Source organism: Phyllostomus discolor, chromosome 2 (assembly GCF_004126475.2).
Source record: "Phyllostomus discolor isolate MPI-MPIP mPhyDis1 chromosome 2, mPhyDis1.pri.v3, whole genome shotgun sequence".
NCBI classification, from domain to species: Eukaryota; Metazoa; Chordata; class Mammalia; order Chiroptera; family Phyllostomidae; genus Phyllostomus; species Phyllostomus discolor.
In genome coordinates this window covers 186,050,854-186,073,453 of record NC_040904.2, presented here as the reverse complement: position 1 = coordinate 186,073,453, position 22,600 = coordinate 186,050,854, and the positions used below count along the sequence as shown (strand labels likewise).

Genomic DNA, 22,600 nt, shown 5'->3' with positions numbered 1-22,600 from the left:
GTAGGACCTCACCTTTCACTGCACCCGTCTTTCTGTTTCTGATCACAGTCAGAAATGAACTTCCAGTACAGGGCATAATAGGGTATAAAGCAATTTGGGAGATTGTTATTAATAATAATATAAATTATTATTTATAAAAGTATAAATTGGGAAATTATTATTTATGGAATATGAAGTCTGTCCAGGAGGTATTCATCCATGTATTATGAAAAATAGAGATATTTATTGAAGAAAATACAAAATACAAGAAATATTGTACATAGGACAAGACACCTCAGTTCCCTTCAAAAGTACCTTGGGACTTCACACAGTTCTCCCTATCACCATCAACTGCCCCTTTGTATTTTCCTGAATATCATCAATGGTCTAAAATCTCTTCCCTTTCAAAAGTGATTTTAACTTTGGGAAAAGCCAGAAGTCACAGGGTGCCAAATCTGGGCCGTAGGGGGCTCAGTCACCTAGGTGATTTCATGTTTCACCAAAAACCTCTGCATGAGATGTGCTACATTAGCAGGCATGTTGTCGTGATGAAGCTGCCAGTCACCAGTTGCCCATAGATGCAGCTTTCTGAATCATCCAGATCATTTCTGTGGAAGAACGTTCAAGCTTAACACAAAACTCAGTACAGATTTGTTGCTTTACTTGCTCATTTGAATGCGATGGCTACACAATACACATGCTCACTCAACAGCACCTACCACCCCCACTGGGTAGTACAGGGAAGTGGTCATTGTTCACACTTGCACATTCCAGTCCACTTTCCTTGGCTGCCAGGTTATATCAATATCACTCAAACCATTCTCATTATATTAACAATGGTTGGGCATTTTCCGGACAAACCTTATATAAGCGTAAGTAAAAGTAGGTGGCTAATATAGGAGAATTTAAGATAATAACAGACATAGATCCAGACCAGCATTTGGGTGGGAGTTGCTCAAGCCCAGGATATTTGTGAAAGGTGCTGGTTGTTAGAAGTGTTAAAATCAAGATACAGAGTCAAGGTAGGAAGACATAGACAGAGCCCAGGGTCTCTGGTATTTGGTCAGAGAGCTTCCAGGTAGAGATTTTTTCATAATTTAAAGATGCATGTTGCAAAAATGTTTCTTCCAAGAACCACAGTCCCATGAAGTTAGGGCTCAGTGGTAAAGCAAATTTGCAAAAGGCTGAATGATCTGTTCCAGCCAGGGAGGGTCATGGTACACTTCAAGATGTTAAAGGTTCTGAAAAATACTGTCCTTTAGAACAATTGTGTCTATGTAGCCTTTCCTATTTGACCTATTGTCATTTCTTGAGTGAACACTCTTTGGAAATTGAAAATTGAAGCCTAGGATGCATGCACCCTTATCACCTCTTCTCTTGGCTTTATATTTGGTCACCAAGTTCTGTAAGTTCCTTTCCTCAAAGAATCCCTTGCAGCTCTTCCTTCCTGCTACTTCCTGTGTTTAGGTAAGTGGGATGGAGGGGAGACAGACATAACTCATATCAATAGAAGTATGTGTAGTTTCAAAATCAAATTCAATGTTTTAATTTTTATTTTTTATCATCCAAATAATTATTTCTGTATTTGAAAAAGAATAAAAAGGACATAATATTGATCTTATTTGTCAAAAGACAAAATGGGTTTTAAGAATTAAAGGAAGATAAACAATGCAATTAAAACATGGGCAAAGGACCTGAACAGACACTTCTCCAAGAAGGACATACAGAGGGCCCAGAGACATAGGAAAAGATGCTCAGCATCACTAGTGATCAGAGAGATGCAAATTAAAACCACAATGAGATACCACTTCACACAGGTCAAAATGGCTATCATTAACAAATCATCAAAAAAATAAGTGCTGGCAAGGATGTGGGCAACTGTTGGTGGGAATGCAGACTGGTGCAGCCACTGTGGAAAACAGTATGGAATTTCCTCAAAAAACTGAAAATGAAAATGCCTTTTGATCTAGTGTTTCCACTGCCGGGAATTATACCCTAAGGACCCTGAAACACCAATCCAAAAGAACCTCTGCACCCCAATGTTCATAGCAGTATGATTTACAATAGCCAAGTGCTAGAAACAGCCTAAGTGCCCATCAGTAAATAAGTGGATCAAAGGAAGCCTTACCCTTTGTGACAGCATGGATTGAAATGGAGAGTGTTATGCTCAGTGAAATAAGCCAGGCAGTGAAAGAAAAATACTATATGATCTCACATATAAGTGAAATTTAATGAATAAAACAAATAGATGAGCAAAATAGAACCAGTGACATGGAAATAAGGAACAAACTGACAGTGACTAGAGGAGAAGAAGGAGGGGGATAACAGGGAAAGAAGGGGAAGGGTCTTGTCAAGGAACATGTATAAAGGACCCGTGGTAATGGACAACAGGGTGGGGATTGACTGAGGGAGTGGGGTGGGAGGTGAGGCAGTGGAGAGCAATGGGGGAAAACTGAGACAATTGTAAGTGAACAACACTAACAAATTAATTAAAGAAACCCTGATTTAGACCTTTGTGGGGACTCAGGCACGACATCAGACAGTGTAAACTGTTTCTCTACTCTCCCATGAACCATAGCCACTCTCAGCAATGCAATTATCTGACAAGAAATAAACAAAACTTGTCCTCTTCTTGAGAAGCTATAAAAATGCAATGGAAACCATGGGACTGCAATGGAAAATCCAGTTGCCTGACCTGAGTCAGACAAGATAATTACACTGTATGGACCTTAGCCTCCTTATCTACAAAGTGAGTGCAGAGGATTAGAAGAATCTCAATTTATACAAATTTAACACCTCCTCCCTACTCAAAAACCTTAAATGTGCATACTACTTTCCCTGGCTATTGAACAAATCACATCTTCTCAGCTAGGTATTTAAGACTTCTACAATCTATCACAAATCTGACTTCACAAACTTTTTTCCTTTCACTATTCCTGCCATAAACCCTCCAATCTTGTCAGATTTTTTTAGGGCACCATCACCTGAATAACTCTTGCTGTTCCTGTTACAGAGTCTGTACTTATAAGTTTCATCTCTGGAAATTTCCTACCACTTACTTTTCCAACTCATACCCATCCATGTCTCACTTGTATCTTAGGATTTAATTCACAACCAACCTTTCTGCAATTATTCTGAACAACAGTAATTCCCTCCTAATCAATTTCCTGTGCCAAAAATTTGTGTGCCATTATTTGTTCCTCATAATGTAAGGCCTTGTGTATTTAAGCACATCTTATTTCCCCCAGTTGAGTTGTATGTGCCTCTAAGAGTAGGAATTCTTGTACTTCATTGGCTTTCTGACAGTGACTAATAAAATAGAATACCTATGGTCAACAATTAAGATTTATGGAAATTTGTATGTTAACTAATCATGGAAGGTGCACAAATACATAGAGAGTATTTATAGAACATTCAGGAATACATCACAAAAACCAAAATGACATATACTGAGAAAGCTAGGAGAAATGTGATCCTATCAAACTGTCTTTGTCACTAACTTTTTCAAAATAGAAACTAATTCGTCTTTTATTTTTCAAATTTTCAAATTTGAAAAAGCACTCTACACTTTCTCCTCAAAAACATGTTCAAATGAATAAACACATGAAAAGGAGAAATATTAAAGAGTCATTGATTTAATCCAAGAAGTTATAATTATGCATTTGAAATTCTTTCACTTTTCCCTAAAGTATCTTTTTAAATGTCTCTACACTTAGAAATTAAACATCTGGAAATATTTTAACTATATTTTTGGACTTAGAATTTATATCTAAAGACATTCTTTTACTAGCTGTATTTATCAGCTTTCTAAAGGTTCACATTCCAGTCACTTTAAATAGACATCTTAAAATTATCTTGCTTATTCATTTTTACATTTGTTTAGCATGTGTCTCTCCCCACTATAATATAAACTCTATGGCCACAAGCATTTTGGCCATCATGACCACCGCTGTCTTTGGTCACCACTGCATTATCAGGGTCTGTGTAGTTACTTAGTGCCTATCTTTTGAACAAGTAAACAAAATACTTGCATAAACCAGAGCAAGTCACTTTTTCTCTCTTGGCCTCAACCATTGCATCTGAAAATAGAACAGTTTATTCCAGTATGTTTTCCACACGTGTTCCTTCAAATCACAAAGTGCCTTGGTGCTATCGTGAAGTATGAAACACCAAACCAGCAGCGCTCTAAGCTGCTTATCTCACTGTCCGTGGGCAAATCTTTTTCTTTTTCTTTGTTTGAGATCTGTTTTGCTAATGGGGATGGGAAAAAAGAAGATGGCTCTAAAGAAGATTTTATTTTAAAATATATATCCTTTTATAATTAAAAAGAGAATTCTAAGTTTATTTTCATAACTATTTCTATAGTCCAGCTCCCACTTTAAAGTTTATATTTCAAGGATATTTTTATTGGGCAAATACTAAAAGAATCATTGTTCAGTCCGTTATTGTGCAAACTTTAACCTAGAAGTTATAACACATTTCTTATGAAAAGGCAAAGTGCCCTTGTGTATCTAGGCCAGTCTGGCCACTTATACTGTATTGAAGCTTCCAATGTCAATTTCCATCTTATGTTCATGAATGCTACTTCTTTGCCTGCTCATCCAATTCAGGTAAAGCATTGAACACAGCAAGCCCAGCTATGTGGGTCAGTAGAAATAATATATCTAATGCAACTATTCAGTATACATTGAGAAACCAAGGAAAATAATCAGATATAATATTGGGTTTTATCAGTAATAATAATGATGACTTTATAGTACCTGCTCAGTCAATTACATTATTGTTCTTTCATTGGTGCCTTGACTTCAATTATTGCTCTTGATATGATTGTATGTTTGTTGTGTTTTTTAAAGTAGTGGTTGTTTTGCCAATGCTTTTGATAATGACATAAAACAAAGCTACTAAATTTGAACATCCTTAAAACCAGACTTGTCTTAAATAGTGAAGAAAGTCTCATCATTCTTATTATTTCTACTTAACTGAGCATACTGCCTAAATAACATTTAAATAATAAATATCTTTAATTTGGCAGTTATGCTGATGGAGACAAGTTTAAGTTTTCCAAAAAGTCATGTTTAGAAAAAACAATTTTGTAAAATGATCCACTCTGTAACCAAAAGTATTTATGAAATCTAGAAAAATATGAGCTAGAATTTAAGTTGCACATTTCTAGGAACAGTAAGGACAAATACTATTATTATTTGGCAGATATTAATGTCACACTTTCACTAGGTACATTCCTAAATTATGTCGTTTAATTCTCAGCACAATTAAAAGACACTATTGAGGCTCAGAGAAGTTAAGGTAGAGATCAGAAGTCACAAGCAATTAAATGGCTCAACCGCATTACAAATTCAGATATAACTGACTCCTTTACCAGTGTTTTGGCTATATTTCAAGGCCTTCAAACTGAAATTATAGCTCTTAATTGATTACCACTGATATTACCAATCCAAGAGAGAAATAAGACCACAAATGAAGTGTCCTGAAGCACCATTTACCACTGAGAAACAATAGACTTGCTCTTGATGGATTCTTGGTGTATTTACACTTTCCCAGAATTCTTGGGAAAGGAAACAAGCAAAATCCCACAACTTATTCTCTTATCACCCCATTTCCCCATTTGTGGAAATAAAAGTTACTAGGCTATAGTCAAAAAAGGCATTAAAATAAATCAGTTATTTTGTTTTGTTGCTAATAATAATTAAGAGGAACAGGAAAAATTAAACAGTACATAAAGCTAAGAAAATAAGGAATTAAGCATTATTGAATTTGTGTAACATAAACACTAATGTAGAGGGAAAATCCTCCCTATTTTATAGTAACTCATTTACTCAACAAATATTGACTGCCTCCTTTGTCAGAACCAAGAACCGTTAAGTCACAAGAGAGGGAAGTCATAAGTCTGCCCCTACAGAATTTAAAGTCTAGCAAAAAATGAAACAAGTTTTTGAACACAGTAAAATAATGTTATAAGAATAATGACTACAGTGAAGTACTTAACCCTTACTGAAGGGATGCTGCACACCTGTCCAAGACGGGACAAATCTAAGAAAGACTTTTTAGAATATGTGTTAATTATGTTGCCCATTAAAGGATAAACAAGTGCCAATATAATGAAATACCATTTTAGACACAGGGAATGAGGCTGTTCAAGAGTATTGTAGCCTGATAAAACAGAGAAGGTTCAAGGTACTGTGAGTCTGGGATGTGTTTGAAATGGAAGGACATGAATGTGAATATGAGACAAGGCTTCAGGATGTGGAGAAACTAAATTATGAAGTGCCCTCTATGTTACACTGAGGTTTTCATGTTTTATCCTAAAGGTTACGTGAATTTTAATCACTAGAACTGAGCTTCATTAGACTAAGTAAAGAGGACATACTTGGACGTAGAAGAAAATGCAGGTGGTGACAAAATCAATGCCAGCTGATTTCAGTAACACCTTCAGGAAATTAAGGAGGCCTCAATTAAATCCTGTCAGTGGGAGCAGAAAGAAGAATTTAGATGTGAAAACTATTTGGGTGGTAAGCACAATAGGACATGGTAACAAATTTGATGTTGGAGATGAAGTGAGAGAGTAATCACAGATGGCTGCCTCATTTTTAGTTCGGGTATTGGAAGGCTGGTTATTCTATTATGGGGTATTTCAGGTAAAGAAGCAGATATTGTGGGAATTGTGGTGAAATTAGCCCTGTTAAGTTCAAAATGCCTCAGGAAAATTCAAGAGTGATATCTTGTAGGCAGATGAACATGTAGAGTTGTAGTTTGGAAATTCTGTTAGTCCCCCAGAGCTGCCATGACAGGGTACCACTGAGTGGGTGTAAAACTATAAAATTTTCTACCAGTTTCTACTGGTATTTTCTACCAGTTCAGAAGGCTGGAAGTCAAGGTCAGTGTGCCGGAAGGGTTGGCTTCTCGTAAGGCTCCTCTTCCTGGATTACACACAGCCTGCCTTCTTGCTGGGTCCTCACATTGTCTTCTGTCTGTGCACAGGCTCCCATGGTTTCTCTTGTTCATTTAATTACCCCTTAAAGGCTTGTCTCCAAATGTAGTCACATTGGGGGTTAGGGTTTCAACATACAATTCAGTCTATAATAGAAACAAGTCTTGGTGACAGGGCAGACATAATTTTCATGTATTTACAAATAGAAAAGACTAAACTTGAAACTGTTAAGTTACTTGTGCTGTCATACAGAGAGTGTAGGAAATAAAATATTACTGGTACTCTCTCTGTATTCATATGACATAGTAGCAGACGGGACAATTATCTCTGCACGCTAAATACAACCTGAACAACAACAACAATAATGCATAATCCAATAGAAATGAATCTGGCAGTTTGGGGAGGCCTGATAGAACACCACTAAGTCTATACGGAATTTCCAGAAGGAATGGGCTTTAACGGTGTTAACTGCCTTCAGAGGACATGTTATTGCATGACAGTAAGCAAGAATGTCCCAGAAATTTTCTCAGGACATCAAACACCAAATCTTATGGATAATATCCCAGGGAGCCTGTAATACCCTCACAGAAGAAACCTTGCTGTTTGTGACTCTGAAGAATGAGGGGTGAGGCATCCATGCCAGCTATGATTTGAAACTGTGGTGCCGAGGAAATCAGTTATTTCAAAGCCCGCTCTGCCTTATGCCTATTAACCTGCCTCTCTGGCTGTGTTCAAACACATGAATTGTTCCCTGCGCAATATGATGATTATCCAGCTTTCCCCAGAGGGCTGTGCAAGAACAAAAGGCTGAGGGGTAAGGGCTATTTTTATTATTAGGTTGCTATTCTTATGAAACATTCATATAGCAAAGGAATTGCCTTGTGTTAAATTATTTTGTTAAGGAAACTTTATGAAAAAGATGCTTACACCACCTTTAAAGAAACTATACATGTGTTCAGGAAAAAAAAAGGAGAAAAACGGCTGAGTTAGAAAATTCAGTTCAGAACCATACTTTCAGAGTAAGTAAGGGAAAATATAGACATCTATTGGACTGATTTAAAATTCCATGAGTATAGATTTGAGCATTAATTATATGTCAAGCAAAATTTATTGGATTATGGCTCATATGCGGATGGTAGTGACTCTCCATTTCTCTTTGCCACAACCTGAAATTATTTGGAACCACAGGCCCAATTAAGATGGGTAGCGTCAGATACATCTGTTCTCTGTGTGCAGTTCAGCAAAATTCTCAGGCTCCTGAATACAGTCAGGATACTAGTTTCTATAGCAGACCATTCTGTGTGGTGTGGGCTCAGCTCCCGCTCGGAGATGCACAGGACCCACGCCCACGGATAGGTTCTCTCGTGGGGAATCAGGCCTGCAATGTGCTAGGCCACTTTGAGTCTTGCTCTTGCTAAAAACTCTCTCACCCTGAATTGAGGACATTTATTGCAAAGTATCTTCCTAAAATCCATGCTAAACCTTCCAAGGATGAGTGTAACCAGTTCAGCCACTCTTGCCTTTTCATTTGCAAGTATCCCTCTTCTGTGATGTTATTAGTGGCACTGGCTCCTTTGTTTTCTGTAAAAGGTAACCACCTAAAGCGAACCTGTGTATAGTAAATGAGGACCATCATGTAATGTGCCAAGAAACCCAATAAAGGCCAGTCATAGCAAGGGCCAAGGCTTTTGCTCCCCTTGAGAGAAAAGCCATGCTGTCCCTTTTCCTCCACCAGACTTGGTAGTCCCTGTGAATGTCTCATTTCAACCATAGTGACACAGATACTGTGGGTTGGTGTCTGCATCAAGTTTCATTTCAGGGTGTTCTTCCTCTGCTTTCCCAGTCCCACCCAGAACCAGCACCTATTTGAATAAGTCGTAGAAGGAAAGATAAAGAAAAGTGAGCCAAGTATATGATTTGCATCATCAAAGCAGATTTCACATATTTTATTCTTTTTGTAAGTGAAGTAAGGGAGGGACAAGTATTCCCGCTTATAAATATTCCACAAAAGAATATATTTAGGTTAACAAGCCGTTCTTTAAAAGTTCAAGAACTTTTTAGTTCTTGAACTAAAATTACTTGAACTAAAATTAGAAAGAAAATACTATTGGCATGTTTTGGTGGGGACTATTCAAAGACTTGATAAGGAGTGGGACCAAATCAAATTAGGAACTTTGACAAGAAAGAAGGCAATCTGGAAAGCATGAGATTTCTAAGGGTTAGGAAACAGGAAGCAAGAGAAAGAGCTTAAAGAAAATCACAGGAAGAAAGAAAGAGTCACAAAGTTTTCCGAGATTGCATATTTGTCTCAAGCTGATTCGTCAGCTGGTACCCGTGTTGGGATATCAGGAGGTGATACAGCAGGATGGGAAAGGCCAAGGGCTTTGGAGACAGAAAACTTATATGGACCCCTCAACCACTGTTTGGGTGACTTTGAGCAAGTCGCTCAATCTTTATAAACCGTAATATTCTCATCTGTAAAATGGAAATAATCATATTACCTGGAACAAATGTGAGGATTACCTAACACGGTTATGTAAAATGCCTTTAAAATGCCTGCATAGAGAAATGCTTGCTAAATTAATTATTAAAATTACAGAATAGTAGAGTTGGAAGGTAGTTTACCAAACCTCACAAACTCCAACATTTTACAGACTAGGAATGTGAATAGCTAAAGCATTAAATTCCATGCCAGAGGTGATACAAGTAGACAATTATCATCTAAATTAGATTTTAATTGTTTTTAGGACAGTGTTAATAAGCCCGAGCTGTAAAAAAAAATAATAACAATAACATGCACTGTGTGCCTTAACCAATAGGAATTTATTTCTTGCAGTTCTGAAGGCTGGAAAGTCCAAGGTCAAGGAACTGTCAATTCCATTGCCCCCAGAGGGCCCTCTCTCTGGCTTGTAGATAGGCGCTGGCTGCCTTCTCACTGTGTCCTCACAAGGCCCGGGAGAGCAGAGAGCTCCAGTCTCTTGGCATTAATCCCATTATAGGGGCCCCACTCTCATGACCTCGACTAAATTTAATCACATCCCAAAGGTCCCACCTCCAAATATCATTATTTTGAGGTAAGGACTTAACATATACATTTTAGGAGGACACACACATTCAGCCCATGATGGACATACGGTGCCATGAGAAGAGCCTGGAGCAGAGGTTAAGAACTCCGGGTTCTAATCATAGGACCTTAGGCAAGTCCCTTGGTCTTTCAGTTTGTCACCTAATAAGTGTGGGAGAGAGTGTCTCATGTTGTTCAGTTCCATGCTCATGTAATATTATTTTCTCAGAACCTGAGTGTAATTTACAGTGAAGAACATGTTAGGTTGGAGTAAGAAAGACAGGGACTAATGCAGAGGCCCTGACACAAAACGGGAGAGAGCTGAGCTCAGTGGGGTTTTTAGTGAAGAACAGGAGTAGAGGGATTCCTGGGGACCAGGGAAAGGAGAAAACAAGAATGTGAGAAAAGGGGGATGCAATACAGGAGGACCTCGCAGACCTCCATCTCTTCTGAAGTGGACACAGGGCTAAGAGCCCACCTGTTTTGTTTGGTTTTGCCTCAGGTTTGGTGAGCACATACAGGACGTAATAGTGGGTTGAGAGGGGTCACTAACGGCTATTCACAGCTTGGTGTGAAACTGAGGAAAATAATTTGAATAACACATAAATCCATGAGTATATTTTGGAATGAAAAAGATGATGGAATTCCTATTCTTAAATCGCATTATTCACTATATTTAACATGTGAACATATGAAAACATGTGAGTGGACTGGAAGGAGTTTTGTTTATCTACCTGTGGCTCTCGGGCTGACCATGCCCTTCAGCAGGATTAGTGGAAAGCCCTCTGAGTGATTATTATAGCCTCAGGAATCTATTCAGGGGAACTAAAGTTTACTTTATTTTTTTTTTCATTCATAGCTGCCAGCTAATTCTAAGACAGCATCATTGTTGTATACCAGTAATCCCGATTACAAGTGTTTCACACACTGGGTACCATCTATGGCTAATGTTCCTCTGGAAAAATACCACTGAAACATACAATAAATATGTGACTAGTCATATCTGTTAGAGGTTTTATTTAAGTACATATTAAAAACATTGCAGTAGGTTGATTATATGGTCTGCTCTTTCACTCCTCTTCTCCTCTCTTTTGTCTAGTTCCAATTTCCTTTGACTTTGGAACAGGGAGAAAAAGATAAATGATCCTCACATTTGACTGGCAAGTGATTGCAATTCTCTGTCCCTGGTCTCTGATTTTCCAACTAGGACCATGGTGGGTTCACTGTCAAAGCTGGTGACATCATGTGGGTATCTTCTGACTTTGACTCAACTGCTTCCTACACAAGGAGTGGGTCATACATAATGGCCACCTGTGTGTTTATTTGAACCTTGAGAAACTCACGCATCCTTGTTTTGCCAGACAGTTGAGGTACAGGAATATAGGCTGCTCCTTTGCTATCTCTTCTCTTTACCCTGCTTTTGTACCATCTGCCTGTTTACATGAGCTCAGGTAAATCAACAAATCCTCTTTCAGAGTAGAAATCCAACCTGGGAATGAGGCAACCATCTCCCATCTGGCACACACTCAAATAAATGGCTCTCTTTGAGTTTTCTTCTTCGCTGAACTTTACAAGGAGAAGTGGGCAGCTAAGGAAACATTCTATTCCCCTCACCAATGACTCATGACTCGAACACCCGTTTCCTTAAACCCCACCTGCAAATACACACTAAGGTTCATAGGAGAGATAATGCTTGGTGTACCATGGCCTATTAGGACATCTCCCAACAAGCCCTGAAGAGTCGTCTGAACTCCATTATTTCTTAAAATATAGGATACCTGTTGTCTCTTTACTTTAATCTTGAGTGTTGATATGTAACTCCAGGGTAAAAAGGGAAGTTCCACTCTATGTACTACTATAGATGCTTCCTCATCTGAAGCCATTGGTTGGTCCCCTCCCATTCAGCCACTGCAGCCTTCTAGCTGTTGCTATTAGAGCAGAGCTCTTATTTCCCAGAGCAGCTGCATGTACTGCCTCCATCACTGCCCTGAGCCATCAGGATTTTGTCTAGTGCTTTGTTATGAAAGCCCTAAAATATCCTTATCATTGCCCTATTGTGCTCATTAGTACAACAGTTTTACTCACAAAGAATCTCTATTAGATACTCAAACACTTGGCTGGACAAGGCAACAGATGGTACATAGGCCTATTCATGCTTCTAAATGAGTCAAAAAATATGTTAATAGTAATAAAATAACAATAATATTTCAGCAATATAACAGAATATATAACTCCAATTGACCCAGATCAAATCATTTTTGAAATGCCCTTTGGGACTTTTATGGTCCATAATAGAAAACCATTTTTATTACTTTTATAGTTCTGTGATCTGAAATAGCATACTCCGATTGATCACTCATCTAATTCACCAGACTTACATCCAGATGACTTTCCTTTATTTTCAGTAACTAGGTTTGCCTAAAAATATCCTCAGAAATAACATTGGGGATGTTCTAAAAAATATGCCCCATATTCTAAAGCCAATACAAAGAAAAGGAAAGAAAGAATATGAAACTTGAAATTTATATTAGTTTTTCACAGAGTAGCAAACAGCCTCAAAGTTTCAGTGGCGTACAACAACAACAGTTCCATTTTTGCTGGTGCAGCACATGGGCTGCAGGCTTGGCTTGGCTCCACTGGACTCCACACAGCAGCGCTCGGCTCTGCTCCACCCTGTCTTTGCATTCCTGGACCGAGGGAACAGCCCCCAGCTGGAGCATGCTGTCCTCATGGCAGAAAGCAGAAGTACAAGAGGTCAAGCCAATCCATGACAGCACATTCAAATCATCTGCATGGACACGGTCATGCATTTCATCCAGTCGCATCCTATTAGCCAAAGAAAATCACACGGCCAACCCTAATGAAAGATGGAGAAGTGGGCTCTGCTTATGGGAAGGCACTGGAAGTCACCTAGCAAAGAATGTGGATGTGTGATCTTTTTCAGAGAAGAGAGCATCGAGTTGGGAATAATAATATAATTTAAAACATAGTGTGAGCACAATGGAAACATCATAAATATGAATATAATATAACATCCTAGGAGACTACTTCAAAGGTGAGAATAGATATATCATAGCAGATAAATATTAGGTATATAAATTGTAATATGGGGATAAAATTAAGTCTGTTACATACCTTATGGACTCCTCTCATATATTTGTTTTGTACAAATGTGTACAATCTCTGGAGTATGAATTTCTGAATATGTTCTTAATTTATTCCCTTCTAATAGTTTTATAGTTAAAGTCATTACAAAATGGTTTGTTGACAAATACATGTTGCAAAATAAGTATTGATTGTGTTGTCAGCAGAAATCAGACTCTTCCACAGGATCACAAGAAAAGCATTCCAAGGACCCACACATGGGAGATTGTGGTGTGGCAAGGTTTATTCAGGCAGAAATCTGCTCCTGGGTTTCCATTGTAGGCTTCCCCTGCGTCTCATCTCCCTCATCTCACCATGGAAAATGTTCATCTATGTCTTCAGCAAGTCAAAAACAGAAGTCAGTGTCCAAAATATCTCATCCATATTAAAGCTTAGTTCTTTAGAGTCCACACATCTGCTGTGGGCCCCAGTAGCTGCTAGACTTTCATGGTTGTGAGCTCATGAGAGCACATGCAGACACACAGGTAATTGCATTACAGGGTGGGCACTGGGGGGAGAGAGAGAAAAAAAAAGAGAGAGAGAGAGCTCTTCTTTGCTCCCCCGGGTTATATTAGATTTGGTTTGGAATAAACCAGGTGCTTTTTCAAAAGAACCAATCAACTTCCCAAGCTTTTGTGGGCTTTTTGATGGGCCCACCCCCTGGCTAACCCATTGTTCCCCAGGATAGACTGACAGGCCTCTGTGGCCAAGTGCCTCTCCCTTCCTCCTGCAGCAACCTGGTGCAGGAGCAGGGAAGATAGGGGTGTTAATCCCCTTGGAGCACAATACTGTGGTCCTAGAGTATGAAAAGCTGTAGCTTCTTGGTGAAGCAAACAGGCTCATGTTCCCTAGTTTATTAAGCTCAATGTCTAATTCCCTTTGCTCCCCTTTTTTATATTAATAACTAGTTAAGTACCTATGGTAACAATTACAAATTACATATCTGCAGCCTTAGCCCATATAATACTTCTTAATTCTATAATACAAAATTTAACAGACATTTAGTGCTATCTATCTGAAAGACCAAATCAATATTCTATGAATGAACTAATCATAGGAAACAGTTATCTTTGCAAGGTATATAAAGTGTATCAAGTTTAGGAAAATATTAATCAACTGCAACCACTGAGAAATAAAGTTGTAAAGGCTAAAGAAGTATATACTTTTTATCTCTTTATACACTACTGAAGTCTTAAAATTAATAATTCCATATCAAGTATTGGATTTTAGCCTTTCTGTGTCTCGGGGTTACAAATACACTTGAAGAAGCCACATTTTAGAATCTACCTGTGTTTAAAAACTATTCTACCACCCTGGCTGGCGTAGCTCAGTGGACTGAGCTTGGGTTGCGAACCAAAGCACCGCAGGTTCAATTCCCAGTCAGGGCACATGCCTGGGTTGCAGGTCATGGCCCCCAACAACCGCACATTGATGTTTCTGTCTCTCTTTCTCCCTCCCTTTCCTCTCTAAAAATAAATAAATAAAATCTTTAAAAAAAAAAAAAAAACTATTCTACCAGCTACACACACTGCCCCACATCAAGTAGCAAAAAACACAAGTAGTGGGAAGGAGAGATTCTGGAGTGACCTGAAATTACTCATCTTTTTGTGCAGTTCACGTTTCCTCTGCTCCTGGATGATGTTATCCCTCTTCAGTCACGGGAAATATACAAGTAGGTAAAAATGTAAGACAGTCCCTAAGATGCGGGATATTGTGCTGCTGAGAACTAGAAATAAGGCCTTCACCAAAGGGAGTTATGGGGCAAGGAGGGCTGAGACAGTACGATAGCTCTGCTCTGTCCTGCGGGCAGACGGATGAAATGAGAATTATCTGTACTTTTTCTGTAGCTGTAGCAAGTCACTTGCCATGGGACCAGAAGCAAGGAAGAAATGGAGAAAAGCTCAAATTTCCAAGAAAAATCTCCATTTCATGCTAGCTGAGGCTTGTGACTCTCAGGTCTCCCTGAGTCCACCACAATATCCTTAATGTAGGCAAATCGCTTCATGATATCCTGTAACAAATGTGCTCAGTCACATTTCCTTCTCTTTCTGCTTACTGCCCCTCATACTTAACACTGTCAAAACCTTTCATCAGCTAGGTCTTACACCATTACCCTCATTTTAATGTTGTCATTATATAGTCCATGTGACGTGCACAAAATAATACCAAATCAAATCATCCCTGGGTCTTGCAGACAGTAGTAAGATAAATAGATCGCTGGCCTCTAGAGATTTACTTCACAATTTGTAAACAGTAACATTGCCTGCATCTTAAAAGCCCAATTATTCAACACCAAATCTTACTCGATACTTCTCAGTCCCTTGACCTTAATTTTAAAAAGAATTTACTTAGTATAAGCAATACTGTTTCTCCCAGGTGACAACATATTTTGACAAGGATATTTGTAATGAGCGGGGAGAGTGGCCAGCTGTTTTCTGCAGTCTTATAGCAGAGGCAGTGGGTAAAAACTATGCCATGAGGTGTTCACCACTTCCTATTGTGACGGTAACTGATACGGAACTGAATGACCACCCACCCCAAACTGTCAACTTTCTCTGAAGCTGTTTAAAGTTAAAGGATGTGTTAATTTCTTCTGCCCATAAAAGTGACTGTGCCTCTCATATCAGATTCACAGCTCTATCATTTCAATTCTGCAATTTGTAAGAGCAAGACGCTTCATGAAGCTGAGTAAAAAGCCACAGAGCTTGAGCCAGATCTCACGATGGGAACATGTCATCTTGCAGGGATGTGGGGTTTGAATGAGGCATATTCTACTAGAAAAATAATTACAATGGGATACACCCAGTTTTTTTTCATTTTTCCACTTTTTTAGAACACAGTCCCATATTCTCCCTGCAAATCTCCATGCTCTGCTTTATTGTGAGCAAGAAATCACACTGGATTTTTCTTCCTTGAATTAGCTGCTCATGAAGGAAGCAAATACATTTCTAATACAATAAGATGTATTAGCAATATAAATTATATAATTCTGACATTTCCTATGACCCTGACCTAAATATGTATCTTTTCTTTAATGATTTTAGTAAAAACATTAGCTTCAGTGTAGAATAACTTTTTTTAGCATATATATAGCAGTTAGGTGGTGATGCAGTTATGTGTATATTTACTAGAACAGGTTAAAAATATCTTAAAAAACAAGTAACTCAATATTCAAGTGTATAAAAATTCTGGCAACAATTGATAAGAGATATAGAAATACTCTAACAATCAACTCCTTGTCTCACTGAAACTCAAGCAGACTGTAAAATGGTATACTATGAAAGCCCTCAAAGCACTATGAAAATCTGAGAGGTATGCAATTCTGCATAAAATGTTTGAGATTTTACTTGTTCATGCTTGCATTTGCAGCTTTCCAATCCATGCTCAAACAACACTGAGTTTCTTAGAGCTTCCAAATAATGACATGATTCACTTATTATATGAGTGATGTTTCAAAATTTCACCAAAGGGGTGGGCAGGTTAGCTTTGTATTGTTTACTATCATTCTTAGATTAAAAATACATCGTTAGTCCCTTGAACTTTTTCTTTAATGCTTTCCAGAATTAAATAAGAACTATTATCCCACTCAAAGTTTGTATTTCTTTTGTGAAAGTAAAAGAGGTGCTAGAAGATAAGTTGGCTTCATAACAATGACAAGAAAGCAAACCTTACCCCCCCCTAAAATGCAGACTCATTCAGTTAATTTTTTCAACTTAAATATGCAGGAACAGAAAATGCAGAACAAAAAAAAAGTGTGTATATTTTAGATCCTGTAACATAGCATTTGTTGGACAGAGTTACAAAATTAAAACTGCAGAATGAAACTCATCTATGTATTCTTTGGCTGCTATGCATTTAATCCTTCCTATTTTCATATTTCATTCTCACAATAATTTTCTTCTAGTTCCTTGAATGCTAATATTTTTCAGGAGAGGGAACAACCAGAGACCAGTTAAGATTAAAAGAATCAATCACAGAGAGGTTAGTATTTAAAGGAATTAGTTTTTTAAATTTTATTTTCATGTTTTACAGCATGATAGCAAGTAAGTTTAAGCACATGGGAATTAATTTCAAGGCAATAGAAATTGTCACTTGGAAGACAGAGTATTCAAATATTTGTCACTACTCCATTATCTAGTAAACTGTTCTTAAATTTTTTGATGTTCTGTGCCTCCCATGTCTGTGACGTGAGCTGAATACCAGGTAGTAACAGAGGCTGGCTTGGGGAGGCTTCAAGATACAGATGAATTAATGTGTTTTGACTGAATAGTTGTGCATTGTATAGAGCCTTTTCAAAGGCATCAGCTCAATCTATGTTCTGTATAGCTCTGTAGAGTCGAAGTTGTTGCTTTATTTTGCAGCTTTGTTAAGTAACTGGCCTAAGTCACCTTTATGTTGTAGGGCTGGGACTTGGAGCCAGAAATGAAAGAAAATAAAAACCATGATCTTACCTTTACAATATCTTCCTCTAGGTAATCAAGGGAGGGGAGGGGGTTGGCAGAAAGAGCAATATAGAGATAAATGACAATATGGAAACTTCATTTTTTTATTTTAAAATTATTTTATTTAGTGCCATGTAATGTTTTAAAATGTTTATTGAATTTATTGGAGTGACATTGGTTAATAAAATTATGTAGGTTTCAAATATACAATTCTATAATACATCATCTGTACCTAGCCTTGTGTGCTCACCACCCCAAATCAAAATAACGTAACAAACAAAATAGAAGCAGACTTGCAGACTCAGAGAACAGATGGTCAGCTGTCATGGGGGGAGGGAGGTTCAGGGACTCGGTGAAAAAAGGATTGACCAAAGTGAAGGGATTGACCAAAGAAGAAAAAATTACAGACACAGACAATAGTATGGTGATTACCAGCTGAAAAGGGGGTGGAGGGAGGCAGAAGAGGTTAAATAAGGGAGGTTAATGGTGATGGAAGGGACATTATCTTTTGAAGAGAAGCAGAAAAGCACAGGGGTTGATGATCGAGTCGCAATATATTACAGTCACTTATAAATACTATTCCTAAAATTCTTAGTTCATATTTTAATAAGTCAAAAATGTGCTGTTAAGATAAGTATTTGTTGTATGATTAAGAAGCCTGGAAGAAGAAAAACTGTGTTGTGAATTGAAATGAGAAAGTGCAGGTCTCTTATTGATTCCTCTCTTTTGTAATCTCATTAGCTATCAGATGGAACCTGATGACCGCCAGCAAACAACATTTCTCCCCTTCTAGGTTCTTAAACTGCCCAAAGGCACCAAATACAGATTAGTCTGCAATGCACTTATTTTTGTTGGTGGAAGAGGTTAAAAAATCTGCTTTATATACAAGAATTCTTTTTCACTCTTTCCTTCAGGCTGCTAAAGGATGCACAGAATGAAGCTTATTTTAAAAGTTGGTATCAGAAGCTGTTGGCTGCTCTCCAATTCTGTGCAGGGAAAGCCTTGAGTGATGAGTTTTCCAAGGAGATGAAACTTATCAAAATTCTGGGAGACGTTGGGGAAAAAGTCAAGTTGGCCAGTGACCCTCAGAGGCAGGTTTGTTGAGAAATCAATCTTCATGGAGTGAAGTATTTTGTTTTTCATCTCTGCTTCAATTAAGTTTTAATTCTGTAGCTTAGAAAGCAAACTCCTTCACTATACTTAGATATGGGGCACAAGTCAATTATTTAATTGTTTTTTTTTTCATTTTACTATCCTGAAGTTAATGATAACGTCTATCACCAGGACAGGACTTTTTGATATAAGTAGCCACATAGCAGACAGATGGTATCTGACAAAAGAGGCCGATGTACCGCAAAGGCAGTTCAATAAAAAAGAGCAAATGAGATAATTTCCTCAAAACAGCAGCACCACTCAGACTTGTAGCAGAAGCACATGAGGGGACTTTTTAGGGGACCCTTGTCCAAAGTACAAAATCTAGGTCTAGATTTTTCTAACATTGCACTAATCAAGGTCACATTTTTTAAAGACTTGTGCCAAAACAAATAAAATTAATTAAATGAGAAAGTAACAATGGTGTGGAATGTGATATTTTTTTTAAAAGTTCCAGGATAGTCAAAGTAGTGTGCTTCTTTGATCACTGATTATAATAATAATGGACTTAGCTATCCTTCTTCTGGGTTTAATGAAAAAACACTTGCTCTTTTTAATGATCTGCATCACTAGTTCCCTCCAGTGATATAGACCATTCAGTAGGTTCTCTTAAGTTCAACATCCTAGATGCAGGGAGATAGTGGACATCCATTCATTGAAAGGACATCATTCAATAATAATTAAGTACTTACTGCAGATGAGGAGTTATGGATAGAAAAATGACTAAAACATGAATCTTGTCCTCAAGGAAGCTCATAGTTTCACTCCACCCACTGTTTAAAATCAACAAGAGTTTTCAACAAAATAATATGAAAATAGAAATAGGTAAAGTGTCCCAGAATCCTTTCCCAGCCCAAGATTTTTGCTGCTGTAATTCACCTCATTCAGTAGAAATAACAGAGGCCATGCAACTTTATCTACTTAGAAGATAGAAATTATTTTTAGATGGGAGACGTATAAACTCTGGTTACACTGAGAAGCCTTAAGGCACATAACATGAGGGGCAATGAAGAAAAAAAAAAGATTCATCCCCATTACTGCAAACTCATTATTTTCGAGATAGACAAAAAAGTGAAGTAAGTAAAATAAATTGGTTTAAACTTTACAAAATTTGTGTATAGTTTGGGTCATTATTATGTTTCAATATTCCCCACATATTTCAGTTCTACATGATAGTTAAATACTTCTGGTGCCCTTTTGACCATTTGCATCATGTTTCAGAGTGGTATTGACATTATTCTCCCAAATACACGTATTTATTTTATCATGACTGGCTGACAACACCTCTTTACATGACAATAGGAAGAGAAAAAGAAAGAGGTGGGGAAAGCCTTAATAAATTCTCCCAATATAAGTTACTGTTTATTTTTTATTTAAAAAAATACACACATTAAACCTAACTATATGTAATTAAGAAATTTTAATTAAGTGAAGAGAAAAGAGATTCTCCTCCATGATATTCTTCAGGTAAATCCAGGCATAGATAAGACAAAGGAGAACAAAGGAAGTGCTACAGGGGAATTTTTCCTCATTTCTCCACCTTGCTCTTCTGCATTCTGGGAGCAATAGATGCTATCCTGTGTCAACAAGCCAGGAGGAAGAGTTAAGACACTCTTGAGAGTTAAGTGACGGTTATTAGTGTGACATCCTCATTTTTAGAATTGGGCTTGAAGAGCTTTCAAAAGTGGGCTAAAATGAGCTTTCTTATTTTTGAATTATTATTGCTATTTTGTTTTGAATTGTTATTGTTGTTGCCCTCTTTTTGTCAGGGGATGCACAATTCTAAAGGTGTTGTTGGTAGTCTCAGACCTTCCTCAGATATTATGGAAGAGGACTGTGGAAGAAAGTCAAGCATCAGAAATATACTCATTGACATTCAGTAAACTATACATACTGCTGTTTCTGACAGTTAGCAATTGTCTGCAAAATGATGTTTGTTGCTATTGCCCACAATATATGTGCACTTTTTCTGAAATGTACTGTTACTATTAAGTATAAATCTTAAGGGTTACAAACTAAGACTTCAGGAAATTATAAAAAATGAATCATGTTAGTAATTATTTAACATGATTGGAACATGAAACACAGTTGGAAGTTGGTGGGGCCACAGGTCAGGTCCAGCCCATCAAGTTTTATTTGAACAGAAGAGTGCTTTGCTTTGGTTTTACTTTCAATTGAATTTAAAGTCTTTTAGAAAGGTCATGCACTAATTAATTATCTGTTTTTTCCCCGTACTCCCTGTTGTCTTTAGCCTGCTGCCTTCTCAAGCGCAGCTACATAACCTACCCGACCTAAAGCGTCCAAGTGTGCAACCCTTGATTTAAAGAGTTTATTTAATCAATGCAAGAAAATTATCACTTGAAGAAATAGTCAAGTTCTTTACAGTTTCTAAAATGCTTTTTCTTATGATTTACCACAGGAGGTGCTGAAGAAAGAGATTGGCAAACTAGAAGAATTCTTTCAGTATATACATACCTGTCATCTTCCTCTAAACCCTGCCCTCTGTGTAAAGGGGGTTGATTGTGATGTAAGTCAATTCATTCAGTAGATAATTGACTATTTTGTTCTGTATTGTTTAGTTCAATGTATGTTTTTGAGATGGGAAAAACTACTTATAAAATCTTATTGCAATTTTTTGAAGAAAAAAAGTAACTCTAACCATGTGCTCTGTTTGATGCACTATGGCCAGTTGGGATCACATTAGCTTCATCAGATGATTTGTTGGTGTAGAAACAAACTATACATCAGTTCAGTGGGAAAAAAGTAAGGATTTTCTCACTGAATTGATTTCATGATTTATTCAAAATGGTTGATTTGGTGATTCCAAGCAGGCTGAGTTTAATTTCATGCTTATTTCGATTATGTGCATAGTCGTGTCTAGTACACTAATATATCATTAGCCACAACATCCCCATTTTGATTCAATTTTAAATTCATTTGTGCTCATATGTCAGTGTGTTATATAGTTTGTGCACAGTGCACAGTGCACAAAAATAGTTTGTGATTTTACTAGTGCCTGGAAAGTCCTTCCTGGTGATGTCACACTCGCAAACCCCTTCTCTTCCTAAGCCTCTGCCAGCCCCTTTTCTTTGACAGAGAGTCGTCCTTTTTCCTCTGTTCTCCATGAGCCTTATTATTCTCCTTCTCAAAAGCCAAGAGTAGGACCACAGATAGAGAGAAGGATTGATAAGTGAAATTTAGAAATGAAGAGGTAGGTTAAACTCATGCATGCACAAAAATGTTATTTAACTAAAGTTTAAGGCAATCAAGAAAACAAATCCAATAATTAGGAGAAAAAAATAAACCATTATTAGTAAGAACACAAAAAGTTTTGCTAAAAACTTGATACTATCACTATTATAACTTTGCTGTTACAAAGGCACCCTACAAGCTTTCCTAATATGCTGCATAAACACATTTTGAAAGAAATGGCATCAGTTCCATAAATTGAATGTGTATGTCTCTTTGGACTAAATTCCAAATCATTACTAATTTTTTTAAATTGTGTAACTTTTTAATTGTTAGCAGTGAATCTGATTAATGCTGAAGATATATGGAAACAGCATCTCAATGACACAGTATCTCAAAGTAATAAGAACAATATGGATCATTGAGTCCAGATATTGGTTTTTTTTGTTTCTGCTTTCTTGGTTTGCTGTTGGTGGTTAAGTAGACAATTTTTTTTCTATTAAAATTATATAAGAGTTTTGTTTTATGCATTTTGGAATGTAGAATGCTAACCCTAGTGATTGGCTGCTGTGAGTATCCAGGTGAACTTCCAGACCAGAGGTCACAACCCAGGAGTCACCATCCCTAGTGTTGTGATTGGCACCACACCCTCCTGCAGCAACCTACAGGCATCAGTACTTCCCC

General features: G+C 37.5%; 1 protein-coding gene across 1 annotated transcript in view; it reads left to right on the top strand.

Moving 5' to 3' along the window:
* Positions 1-22,600, top strand: part of PIK3C2G (phosphatidylinositol-4-phosphate 3-kinase catalytic subunit type 2 gamma) — a 263,031-nt gene that overhangs the window by 145,131 nt on the left and 95,300 nt on the right. Inside the window, exons 20-21 of the mRNA XM_036019298.1 lie at positions 18,490-18,670; positions 21,147-21,254. Coding sequence (XP_035875191.1) covers positions 18,490-18,670; positions 21,147-21,254 — 289 coding nt within the window. The remainder of the gene's footprint in view (positions 1-18,489; positions 18,671-21,146; positions 21,255-22,600) is intronic.